The sequence below is a fragment of the Amphiprion ocellaris genome, chromosome 17 (genome assembly GCF_022539595.1).
Source record: "Amphiprion ocellaris isolate individual 3 ecotype Okinawa chromosome 17, ASM2253959v1, whole genome shotgun sequence".
Taxonomy (NCBI): Eukaryota; Metazoa; Chordata; class Actinopteri; family Pomacentridae; genus Amphiprion; species Amphiprion ocellaris.
In genome coordinates, this window is record NC_072782.1 from 6,710,011 (window position 1) to 6,723,637 (window position 13,627).

Consider the following 13,627-nt stretch of genomic DNA (forward strand, 5'->3'; position numbering starts at 1 on the left):
GAACTGCGATATTTAGAGGAGTTAAACATGCCGGCTAACATGAAAATTCTGAGTCAGAAGTTTCCATAAATGACAGATGTAAAACTGTTGCTCACAAAAATGAAGAGGTTCAGAGCAAAGATATTTCCCACACAATCACTTCTTCGTGCCTGTATTGTGGACATAATGGTCATGTATTGGAACAATGTCAACAACTGGGAAAAAAGATTACATTAGACTTTCTAAAGGAGAAAGGACTATGTTTCGGCTGATTAAACACGGGACACTTAAGTAAGAGTTGTGATAGACGCATCACTTGCAAACTGTGCAGCCAAAAGCATCCCAGTGTTTTGCACATTGGTCAAAGGGAAAAAAACTTTCCAAAAGGGTTCAGAGCAGCCAGAGGGGTCCTCTGAAATCTGCACGACTTCCTCAACATGTGGTCATACAGGGGCTGGCCACCGCAATAGTATACTTCCCATCGTGCCTGTTATAGTGAAGAATTCAAAAGGAAACAAGGTTATTGAAACATATGCCTTTCTGCACCCAGGGAGTACAGGTACTTTCTGTTCTGAAAAACTTCTTCACAAGTTGAATACACATGGACGAAAGGCCAAGATTCGTCTCCATACCATGGGTCACAAAAAGACTGTGACAAGTTCCATCATTAATGGCCTGGAGATTTCAGAGTTGTCTGGCAAACATTTCTACCATCTTCCTACTGTATTCTCTCAGAAAGAGATGCCTGTCTCCACAGACAACATAGTTAGTGAAGAGGAGCTGGCTAGATGACTTTATCTGAAAAATGTTAACTTTCCACGCATCAACGCTGATGTTGACCTGTTAATTGGCACCAATGTATCCAAGCTGATGGAGCCTTGGGAGGTCATCAATAGTCAAGGTGAAAGACCCTACGCAATCAGAACCTTACTGGGGTGGGTAATAAATGGTCCAATGCAAGGAAACAGTAACGGTAAGAGCATCTACCCCCTTGTTTATGCAAACAGAACTGCAGTTGACAGAATTGAGGAGCTGTTAACTAGCCAATACAACTATGACCTCAATGAAAGATCCTCTACAGAAGGAGATGTTGTCATGGTGATGGATTCCACAGCACCACGTGGCTTTTGGGTACTTGGTAGAGTACTAGAGACTTTTCCAGATAAAAAAGGTCTGGTACATGTGGTTCGTCTCCAAACCATGTGATCGAGAGATCTGTAACGAAAATATGTCTATTGTGTGAAGCTACAGCTTGATCTACTCAAACAATGGTTTATGTAAAAATATATCATGTTCTTATACATGTTAATGTTGTGTAATTTGGTTTGTATCATTACAGCTCCTTTAATTGAGATTTGTTAATTGCTTTGTCTTCTGCCAGGCGCAATTAGGGGCTGGTATGTAGGAGCCATATTTCATGTTGCTCTTGTTTTTGTAATTTCTCACCCAAGACCCCAGGGGGCTGTATTTCTTTTACGTGAGGCTGACGACGTGGGGTCAGTGAAGGTATTTAATTGATTGTATGATTTGGTTCAGGTGTTGTTGGACAGAAACACAGAAGCACACAGTTTTCAACTGTGCTCGACTTTCTTTGCATTTTATAGTTTTATTTATGACCAAGTTTAAGTTACGGGTAAAGATCGATAAGTGACTGGGATTATTTCGACTCTTAAGAATCCATTTGTTTATTTAAAGTTGAGTGCACGTCAAAACTCTCGAATAGCCACTATCCACAACCATGTAGGGCTAAGTACAGGACATAGCCATTTCAAGTTCATATTCGAAAAGGAGTGAGAAGAAGTAAATAAACACTTGTTTAATCTTTTCCATAAATTGATAATTTCCAGTTTCCTAAATATTTATATAATATACGTTTCTGTTTATACATGTAAGATACAATGAAAATATTTACAATTATGATAAATCATAATTGTAAATATATCTGTCTATCATAAATATATCTATTTATATATATCTTTCTAAAAATAGGTAAAAGACAAACATTATCTCCTGTAGACACCTGACATAGGTTAAGCCTCCTCTTCATCCTTGTATCGTGTAAAAATCCTATAATCTCGTAAGTCTTGGGGGTGGTTTTGTGTGTTTTTTTATTGTTGTTTTCCCCATGTCTATGCGTTAATGTTTGTCTCTTTTTGCATCTTTGTCTGTTTTTCAGTCACTTGGTGTCACTTTGTGTCTCTTTGGTTTCCTTTTGTTTGCTTTCGCGGTGGTTCGGGTTTGTGAGGTCTGTTGTGGATCATTTTGAAGTGGTTTTGTGTTCCTTTGATAGTTTGACATCTCTGTAGTTAGATTATGCATGCATTTAGTGTGGTTTGGCATTTGTGGCCTTTGTGTTTTGGTTGTTCATTTTGCACTGTGGTGGTTAATTTTTTTCTATTCCTTTTTGTATCATATTTGGTCCCCTTTTGTTTGTCTTTTATGTAGTTTTATCTGATTTTGTGTTTTGGGGTTTGTTTTACATCTCTATGGTTCTTTCTTTCTTTCTTTCTGTGTCTGTCTGAGGTAGTTTTTGAAGTTGTTTTGCATCTTCTTGGTGTCATTTTGTTTGTCTTTGGAGTGGTTTGTGGTAGTTGTTGTGTATCTCTGTGGTCATTTTTTGTTCATTTGACGTAACTGTGTGCCACTTGGGGTAATTTTGTGTCTCTTTGGGGTGGTTTTGTGTTTCTCTGCTTTGTGGTAATTCTTCTTTGTGTCTTTGGGGTAATTTTGTGTCTCTTTGGTGTTATTTTGCACTCACTCACTTTGGAATCTGCCTCAAGTGGACACTGGAGAAACTGCAACTGGCTTCATTTTTCAGTGCCAGAGGTTGCATCTTGCCTTTAAACTCATATTAATCTTTTCCACATGGCATTTGTCTCTGTGTTTGTGATGTGAAAAACCAATAGGACAAATTTATATGTAAGAAACAGCAGCAAGACAAGAAGAGAGAAGCACCTTCAAAATAATCAGTCTCAAGCAACAATACAATATCACACAGTTTTATTCAAGTAAGTTTCATCAAAATGTTTTTTCATAGAGAGTTTCATCTGTTGCATATAAATATGAAAAATACATTTTTGCTTAAACAACTGGTTCTGTCTTAAATTGTGATGTAAAACCTGCAGTGTGGAACTTTTGTCTCCCCCTTCTGGCAGTGAGAGTAATAACACAAACAGTGTTGATGTGTACTTATGAATTTTCAAGACTAAAATCCCTCCTCTGATCTCCAGATTTGATGTTCATTTATACATAAAAGTCCCGCACTCCAGCTTTAACATTGAGGGAAGCAGATATATGTTCATGCCTCTCCTAAACTTCGCTGATTTTATTCTTTAACTGTCATACAAGTGGCACAAAATCCAAGCATACAGTACAATTAAGAAGTAAGAAATGAAAACTATAGCAAAGAAAAGTTGAGAGAAGAATATGAGTTTCAGTAAGGAAATAAAAAGCAGTTTTTCCACACAAGCAAAGAAGAATTCAGCATTATCTAGCGTTATAATATCACATGGTTCCTACTTGTTTTTGGGTTTTTTTTCTAAACTGGGAGTATTTAAATTACAAAGTGAATTTATGTCTTACAAAATCTTCAGTTTTCATATGCAGTCCTCTTCGTTGTCATTTCCACAAAGTCGCTGTGGATGACTGTTGTTTCTTAATATCTGAAAAATGAATGCAAACAGAGATAAACATGAGATTTAATTAGAAATATTAAAGAAATATGTGTCGCCTCAGACGTGACACTTACGTAGACATGTGACACCCTGACACGTAGGCATAGTTGCCGGTGTAGCGGACATCACAGCGCACGTTGTTGTTGCTGTAGTCTATTTCTGGGACCTGATAGTACGGATTTACGCTGATCTGTGGACGACAAGAAAACAAGAATCAATTAAAGCTGCAAGCAGCGTTGGTCAGGTCAGTGAATCCAAACATGTCCACCAGGTGGCGCTGCAACTGAGTGTATTTCGACCTATGGATGTGATGAGGGCCAGACTCTGATCAAACATGTAAAATTTGAGGCAGATTGGAGCATGTACAGACTAGTTATGCAGCACTTCCTGTCCCTCCACCAGGTGGCGCTATCACTGTAACTGTATTTCAGCATATGGTTGTAATGAGGGCTGGAATCTGATCAAACATGTAAAGTTTGAGGCTGATTGGAGCATGTACAGGCTAGTTATATAGCCACTTCCTGTTTCATGGCGAATTGTCCAAATTCTGGGGACCACCATTTCCACTCCCTCAGACTCTTGTGGAGCATTTTGGTGATTTTTGATCATCCATGCCTGGTGTACATCCCGGCCAAATTTCAGCTCTGTTGAGGTTTCCTTGTTTGAGTTTATAGCTTTTGAAAAAGTGCAAAAATTGGTCCAAAATGGTCCAAAATATGACACACAGTTCAAAATGGCTGACTTCCTGTTGGGTCTTGGGTATGTGTGCAGGAGGCTTTTTTTGTGCGTCTTGATGTGTTACAGATGTGTGCCAAATTTCAAAGCTGTATGGAGACATTTTGTCATATACGTGTGTATTCCCCTTAAAATATATTTTAAAAAAGGCATCGTTCAGTGCTTGGACCCTAATAAGGAAGCGGCAAAGAACCAAGAGCACAAACCCTGAAGAGTCTGAACACGATGTGATTCCAGAGAAATGCAACTCTTAAAGTGTTTTTGTGTCTCAGGAGGAAGTCGTCTGGTATTTCTGACGAACCTTGAGGATGTAGTTGCCAGGTTTCACATCTGTAATGTCAATCCACTGGCAGTCGATGTCTGCGTTGTAGGTATCATAACATCCTGGGCTCAGGCCCTGCACATGGGACAGCATCCACACAAAACTTCATAAAAACAAAGTTCTTATCAAGCAATGCAAAGTTCTTTCACATACAGGACAGTAAGTGTCACTTAAAGATTTAAACTTCCTGATACAATCTAAAACGCAATATTAAGAATGAAAATAATAATTGGAACAAAAACTGGGCTTCTGGTGCAACGTCACCAAAAACAACTGGTCAAAATCAAGAAAATAACAAGAAATATGATGGGAAATTAATTCATGAGCTAAACAACTGACCACAGAAGTTCAAACAGGTGGAATCATCTTAGAGGAGAGACAGGAAATCATTAAATCACCATCACCATTGGCTCACACAAAAGGAAATACTGGAGCTGTTCTCTGGAAGGCAGCTGCATCAGTAACAGAACATGTTTTTAGTTAGTTTCACTCTCGTTTTTAGACTAAATCTGACAAACAAGAGCTTCATTGAAGTGTAAGTCGGAGCAATAATTTGACTGATTTTGATCTGAACACAACTCCATTTTAACTGAGGCTAAACTAAAAGAACTTATAAAGACTTACTGGGATGCTTGAAGGTAACAGAGCTACCATTCATGTGCTTTTCCAACAGTAATAAATCAGATTGTGTGCTGTGAAAAGGGCCTATTGAAGGGCCTATATGTATGCAGATCAGCCTTTTGCCTTCATTTTGTCAAATGTTGTAAAAATAATCCACACACAATGCAAAGCAGTGTATAAATACAGCTGCTGTTTCTCCAACAATGCAGATCTCTAAAGGTTGAAGCTTTAAAAATGCAATAAATTATGTTCTGGCCAGGTAGATACACTTTGTTCGCTTGATTTTATTTAGAGCTAGAAGGCAGATTTACTCTGACAGTGTTGCTGTTCTCACTAACAGCAGATGAACACAACACTGACATTTAATTTCTTAATAAATCAGATGTGGTGAACTTGTTGGGAAACAGCTGCACAACCAACAGACGCTACATTAAATTACCATTCATTTGGAGTATTTATACTAGTATAAGTCCAATATTTACTCTGTTTATAGCTTCTGCTCCACGATCTGTCTTGCTGTTTAGATACAGTAGAGCCTGTTTTGAGAGCTCGTTTGCTGAAAATCGGTAAATCTGTGGAGCAGTAAAATCACAACAATGAGATGAGGGAAGCTGAAATGCTCGGTGGTGCTGTTTCTATCCATCGCCACAATGAAATAAAGACACAAAAGTGCCCCAAAATGGATTTTTAAAAGTTATATATCGATAACAGCAGCTTTAACCGTATGAACTCTAAGCATTTTCTAGATCATCTTTGCTTCTGCCCAAAGGTGCTGCCAATACTTTGAAAACTGGTTCTACGTACTGTCAATATCTTCCTATCTACACTGTGAATTTCCTTTGTTACAGACACAGCCTGCAGTTCAACTGAAGAGTCACAGCCGAGTCACTTATAGCTTCACAGTCGTGTTTAAGAGTGCAGCATTTTTATTTTTTTGTAGATTCTGGTTAGCATAAATTATTATTGGCAAATTTTAGAGTGAGATATGTAAATAAAGTGGACTGCATGATGGCTCGGCTCACAGCTAGAAGATCCCCAGTTCGTGTCCTGGTCTGGACCTGGGATCTTTCTGCATGGAGTTTGCTTGTTCTCCCTGTGCAGTGTGAGCTTTCTCCGGGTTCTCCAAGCTTCCTCCCACAGTCCAAAAACATGCTGAGGTTAATTGGTAACTCTTAATTGTCCATAGGTGTCGGGGTGCCCAGAAAGCTCAGCTGTCTGTGCAGGCAGCTCATAAACAGGAGCTCTAGTCCCTGATGCCGCGGTCATGGGTTGGAATCCAGCTCATGGCGAGTTACTGCATGTCAGCCCCCTACTCTTCTACCTATGTTTCCTGTCTCTCTCCACTGTCCTATACATAGTAAAGGCTAAAAAAAAAACTTTAAAAAAGGTGTGTATCTCCATATGTAGCCCTGTGATAGACTGGTGACCTGTCCAGGCGAACCTTCACCCCAAGTCAGCTGGGATAGACTCCAGCCCCCTAATGAGGATTAAGCGGTGTATAGATAATGGATGGATGGATGTAAATAAAGTCATATTGATAATACAGTGGTGGAAAAAAGTTTTCGGACACCACATACAGTTGCATGTATATTGCATTAAGAGTCACTCTTAGGTCTTCAAGTGAAATGTCATTAACCCTCATGTCCTGCGGGTCAAATTGACCCGTTTTAAAGTTTGAAAATGTGGGAAAAAAATATATTTTCACAGTGAAAACTTCCACATTTTCAACATTTTTGGGAAATTTTTGAACATTTTTTGGTGGAAAAAAAAGAAATGTTAAAAAAAATGTTTCTTTAAGAACATTCAGAAAAAAATCAACAAAATTCGCTGGATTTTGTTCTTGAAGAAAATTTTAGAACTTTTACTGATATATATGTAATCACTTTAGATATTTTTAGGATTTTTTTTGGAAGATTTTTATTATTTTTTGAAAATATTTACAATTTATATATTCATATATTTTTTTAATTAAATTTTTTTGAATTTGTATTTCTTGCCAAATTTTGGGATTTAAAAAAAAAGGCTTTTAAGAGAAACGTTTAAGGGATTTTTGGAAATTTATTCCGGAAGATTTTGCAAATTTTTATAAATTTGGGGAATTTTTTTGCTAAGTTTTCAAAATTTTTTCAGACAAGGGAAAAATATTTTTTGGTGCCCGTGAATGAAGACAGCAGCCACACCTTTTGAAACACAAAAAAATATTTCTCCGCAAATGTTTCATGATAACATTTGAGGTTGTGTAAAATTTTAAGGGTGTCTAAAAACTTTTCTCCACCACTGTTTATCACAATTTTTAGTTTCGATTTGATACATGTTATTTTTGGAACATCACTCATCGGTAGTTCTTGGATCAATGGAAACTTTAAAGTCTCATCATTCTTTCCGCTTTTTGAAGTTTCTGACTGATAAATGAGTCATTTGGCCTTTTTTTCTGTTTAACCCTCGTGTCGTCCTGCGGGTCAAAATTGACCCGTTTTAAAGTTTGAAAATGTGGAAAAAAATACACATTTTCACAGTGAAACTTCTGATGTCCACATTTTCAACGTTTTTGGGAAATCTTTGAACATTTTTTGGTAGAAAAAGGAAATGTCAAAAATGTTTCTTAAGAACATTCACATAAAAATCAACCAAAATCCAGCGAATTTCGCTGGATTTTGTTTGATTTTTATGTGAATGTTCTTAAAGAAAACAGAAGTTTGACTGATATATATGTAATCACTTTAGATATTTTTAGGATTTTTTTGGAAGATTTTTACTCATTTTTTGAAAATATTTACTAGAATTTTCTTGCCAAATTTGGGGAATTTTTTTATTTTTATTTTTTTAAAATAAAGCTTTTAAGGGAAATAATATTTTTTGGTGCCCATAAATGAGGACAATAGGAGGGTTAAAGAAAGTCTTTCAAACTTGCTAGTGGATTTTGAAGTTCAGAGGGTTAAAGTCAGTAATAAGAACTGAAGAAGCCTCTTGGATGAGAAGTGAAACATCTTAAAGAACCTAAAAGAGGAGTCCAGTTGCTTTTGACTCAAGCTCCTAGGATTACCATGACCTGCATGACTGAGGTTTAAGTCGGATAAAGTCAGTAAGAACACGTGCAGGTGTGTTTTCAGCTTTGAGACCTGAGTATGTGCAGTGCAGGCAAATCGTCTGTAGTATCCGTAGTCACAGGAAGTGTCCTCCAAGCAGAAACTGGCTTTATGACCTTCTGCCACCGACCGCTGACTGGTGGCGTCCAGCAGGTCGTAGTGGCTGAACTCATCCATGCTGTGGAAGTGTCTGTGGATCAGCAGCAGAGGAGACAAAGCAGAATGAACTCCATATCAGTGTGAGACTTTATGAATCCATTTGTTCGTTTTATTTATCATGCACACGCTTATATGGACCTGAATCTGGTTTCACTCCACCGTCTAAATGAAAGAGCTGGTTTAGAGAGAAAAAAAACAGTCTGGCTTCTGACATCATTTGGCTTTCCAAACACTGACAAAAAATCTATACAGTCCACATCAACAGTTTACTGGATCTCTGCCAGATGTGCTCCATGTTGGGGAAAAGCCCAGTGGACCGCTTGTTTCACAACATAACTATGGACTGAGGTAAGTTTCTTTGGAGTCGAGAAAAAAATGCGACGCTTTTCCATGAGCTCAACAAAGGGGACAAAAATGCCAGCAGGTCTCCTTTTGGGGCTCATTATCCTCATCACACAACTCTACTTTACCGTGTCTGGCTTTGTGGTGGGGAATTAATCAGATTTGAACGTCTTGTGAAGTTCAGCCGCCTCGTCTTTTGAAAGGCTAAAGAGGGGTTTCCTGCCTGAGATGGTGAAAATCAGACAAGACAAAATTACATCTCTAAAAGCCAAAAAATACAAATGAATTCAAGATGTCCGTCCTGATATCGAAATCTTTGCAAAAAAGAGCAGAAAACTGCCAAAAGTAGCACAACCGTGGTTCAACAGGGGGTGCCAGACCACAAGTACAGGCTGCAAAGGACAAAATATGACTGTAAAAGTAGCTCTTAGAAATTTGTTGGACATTTGTATTGTTTGCATGTATTATAACTGAACTACAAACATTTCTGTCTGCAATTTCTCATCAAATGAATATTCATATGCAGATTTCCAAAACTTCTCACTCAGACTGAGTCCAGAACTGGTTTATTTTTGCATGAGAATGTCAAAATAAAAGCCTCAGGGGGTTCAACCATTCACACTCTGAATCTTTTAATTATTATCCTGTAAATATACTTAGGTTAAAGTTATATCTAATGTAGAAACACACTTTTTAAAAGTGCGTTCTTCAAAACGATTTTTGAAAGACTTCTTAAAACTGTGAAATAGCAATATTTTGACTCAGGTTTTAGTAATTAAAAAGGGCAAAAAATCCGTTTGAAATCACTTCACAACTTGCTTTTTTGTTGTCTTCATTCGTCGTTAATGTCATTATGGAGCACTTTGTTGTCAAATGTCTGTAATTTTCATTTCTTTTCTGTTGTGGCCGACTTTGCCACAGACACAAACAGAATTTCCAAGAGGACATTAAAAGAAACCAACTAAATAGGTAGCAGTATGTGTGTGTAGAAATAGAGAAACAATACGCTTTATTGCAGTTTTAGAATACTATTTTTTAAATAATTCAGCTCATTGTGTCCTTTTACTTGTATTTTGGGTTCCTGGCAGGTTTACACAATGTAAAAACAACAAAATACGCAGTCAGACTCCCAGTTTGTGCCATAAATAGTCAATATTATGCATTTCAGGTCAAAATGTGACAAGGAAAAAGGGAGTGAGCAAAGTCTGCATAAATGAACGTAAATCAACTCTAACTCCAGAGTTTTAAGGCCAAAGGCAGTCTCTCTGGCATTACACTCACTGGTGACAGCTGTGCCACTCCCAGGAGTAGCGTGGCCTGCTGGGGAGGAAGTCGGCCGTCCCCTGGTTCTTGACTCTCTGGGGAAACCTCAGCAGCATTCGGGTGTCGTACTCTCTCACATTCGCTCTGTATGCTGAGCTGCAGACAGAAAAAAACACGGTCACATACGTGGATACTCACAGAGACGTCACTCAGATTGTTTTTCCTGCTGCATCCCGTCCTCTGGAGTAGACCAGACTCTCTCCGAGTGGAAGCAGCCGATGTGTAAATGGTTGGGTGGAAAACTCTTTCGGAGGCACGTGGTTGTTTGGGTTAGTTTTCGGTAATGTGTTTACCATCCGGGCTTTCTCTCCCGGGGCAAACTATGATTAAACTTTTACAGAAATCCACCGCTCCACCCCTGTGCACCATCAGCGGCAGGATTCGGTTAATTTTACCTCATCTCAGGCTTCCACCGGGCAGCCCTCACCCACAAACACTTTAGGTGGTTGTTACAGCTCAGAGCTCTGTGAATCACACTCAGACATGGCTGCAAACCCAGCTTTTTTTCCACCTCTTTCTCTCCCTGTGGATCAGTCCTGACAGCAGTCTACCTTGACAAACAGTTCTCCTCAGCTGCACATCTCAGGTTGTACATCGGGACACTCTGGGCGTAGGCAGAGGCCTGGATGTAGTAGGGGTCTGGAACCAGATCAGGAAGGCCTACGACACACAACATACACTGTAAAAAAATTCTGTCAAAAATAATCTTTGAAAAACTGGCAGCAACAGTGCAAAAACTCAACAAAAAGTGCAAAAACGACAAACATCTGTAAAATAGTAACATTTTGAGCAGATTTAACTGCACTGAAACAGTGCAATTTTACAGTTATGCATTATAAAAGAACATTAATATTTGCAGTACATTTTTGATGAGGACATTATGTACAATTTCAGCATTATTTTAACAGTCAACATGTAAATAATATCTTTTTTCATGATTTTACAAAATATGTGTAATTTAACAAAACAGGCAACCTCTGTTAATTGTTTACCATTTTTCAGTGCCTAATTTAAATATTTTTTTCTTTAAAATAATGACAAATATCAAAAATTCTGACGTAAAAAAGCGTAATTTTACAGTTACACGATACAAAAATCAATGCAGTATTTGTGTTAATGCAAATTTCTGATGCGGCCAACATATACTTTTTTAGTAGTCATGTCAATTAAGACTTTTTTGCTGTAATTTTCTCAGATATTATTTGTAGTTTTACAACAAATCTGAGTAGTAACAGTTAAAAAAACATTCACCATTTTCAGTCCTTAACATACATTTTTTTTCCTGTCAAATGATGGCAAATATCTGTAAAATATTTAAATTTTTACTGATTTAAAAACAGCAAAAATAGTGTCAGTTTACAATCAAACGTTACACAAGAATGAATTAACATTTATAAAAATACAGCATTTTGATTAACATTATTCAAGCGTGTTTTTTGTTCAGTAACATGACAGTTAACTTGTATATTAATATTATTTTTCTGTGACTTTTCAAGTTACTGTAAATAAAACCTTAAAAATCTAAACTAAGGGTAGATTGGGTTTTTTTTTGTTTTTTTCATACATTTTTACAGTGTAATAAGAGTGATAAAACCTTAGCAGGGTAATAAATAAAACTGGTGCATAAAACTAATTCAAATAAATGACTGGACTGAACACTGAATCCCTGAAAAATCCATTTTTCAACAGAAACTCCAACAGATGGTGAACAGACACATGCAGAAAGAGACTAAACGGACATAGTAATTGATTAAATGATCAACTGAGTGATTGCTTGGTTGATTTAAAGTGTTTTCTATAATAACAACCGTATAATCCACCCAGTGACTGACCTAAATGCTGCTTTAAGAACACTTTCTCCACTCTTACCGTACTGGTGGTAGCTGGTGCCATATCCGGGTCTCGGTCTCGGTCTCGGTCTCTCGTAAACATCATAGTAGTTGTAATAGGGATTATCACTGTCGATGGACTTGTAGGGGTCGTACGGATCATCTCCGACCATCATGTCTTCTCTCCTGGGCGGAGGCGGACTGACGGTGAGCTTCTCCTGGGTGTCGTTGACTCTGCGACTCCTCTGCGTCCCGGGTCGTTCATGGTGATGCTGCCGGTGTTCGTGTCCTCTGACGAGCCTCTGGAGCGGCGGCGGGAGGCTGCGGGGACCGGACACCGGCTGCTGCTGCTGCTGCGGCTGCTGCTGCTGGACCACCGGCTGGCTCTGGGTGTCCTGATGCCTCGCCTCATCACGGATGATGGTGACAGGTCGCGACTGCACTTGCTCCGTCTGCGCGCCTCTCCGTCTCGGCGGCTGATACTCCGAACCGTGGCTCAAAATACTAAAGATCTTGCCGTTGTGCGACCACTGTAACGTCTGCCGGAGAGCCGATCTTTGGTCATTTCCCTGTTGCGTCCCCGGAGTCCTCTGTGATCGTGCAGCTTGCAGGATAAAAACAAATAAATAGACGCACGCCAATGCGTAACGCGCAGTGCCGTTTACGCGTAATCCCATTATGAACCCAATGAAAGAAGACTGAAAATTGACCAAACGATTATTTAAAAAAACTACCCGGGACTTCCACTCAACTTTAACTTAACTATCCTACATCTCTATTTGATTTATTATCGCTGTGCTCCTTCAGCCTGCAGATGCGTCCTGTGAGATGATGATGATGATGATGATGATGAGAAGGAGGAGGAGGAGGAGGAGGAGTTCAGCATTTGAAGTCTCTGATTCCGTTATACAAGTCTGCTGCTGCTGCTGCTCATATAACCACTGGATACGTGATGTGTGATCATGCCCAGCCAAGTGTGTTTGATAACTGCTCAGCCTGGCCCTTTAAATGGTGGTTTAACAAGCAGTGAAACTTCTTTTCTTCATCCATGTTTTGTCCTGACAGCATGAAACACAGATACAGTTAACAGACGCGAATTTCATGTGAAAACCAACTCATTTAGTCATGAAAGCATATAAAAAATATGACCCATTTCCTTGAAATTTCTGTCTACTGTCTCCTTTTTCTGCCAGATCAACAAAATTGTCATGATAAATACCTCTTCCCTTGACTGTTGGATGAACTCCCAACCTAATTGCAGCAACCTCTGCCAGAAGTCTCCACTTTTTCATAGGAGGATCTCAGAAACCTAAACATGACTCTTTGATAGCCCTGCAACATTTTCACTTCTTTTTTTCTTCTTTCTTTCTGGGAAATCATTTCCCACAAACCCCCCTCTCCACCTCAGCCAAATTGGAGTTTTGCTGGAAACGTGACGTGCTCATCACATGCATCTCACAATAATCTCCTATAAAGTCATAATTAGTCTTTAACTGATTCCAAAGCTAAACAAGGCTGCGGTGACACTTGATATCTGCATTTCTGCGTCCACTGACA

General features: G+C 38.7%; 1 protein-coding gene across 1 annotated transcript; it reads right to left on the minus strand.

The window, feature by feature from the left end:
* Positions 1-2,962: 2,962 nt before the first annotated feature.
* loxa (lysyl oxidase a) lies at positions 2,963-12,969 on the minus strand. Its single transcript, XM_023269989.3, has 7 exons — positions 12,111-12,969; positions 10,793-10,901; positions 10,200-10,337; positions 8,451-8,607; positions 4,690-4,785; positions 3,728-3,843; positions 2,963-3,641 (listed from the first exon to the last, which is right to left on the minus strand). Exons 1-7 carry the CDS (start codon positions 12,745-12,747, stop codon positions 3,635-3,637), a joined length of 1,260 nt encoding a protein of 419 aa, XP_023125757.1. The 5' UTR covers positions 12,748-12,969; the 3' UTR covers positions 2,963-3,634.
* Positions 12,970-13,627: the final 658 nt, after the last annotated feature.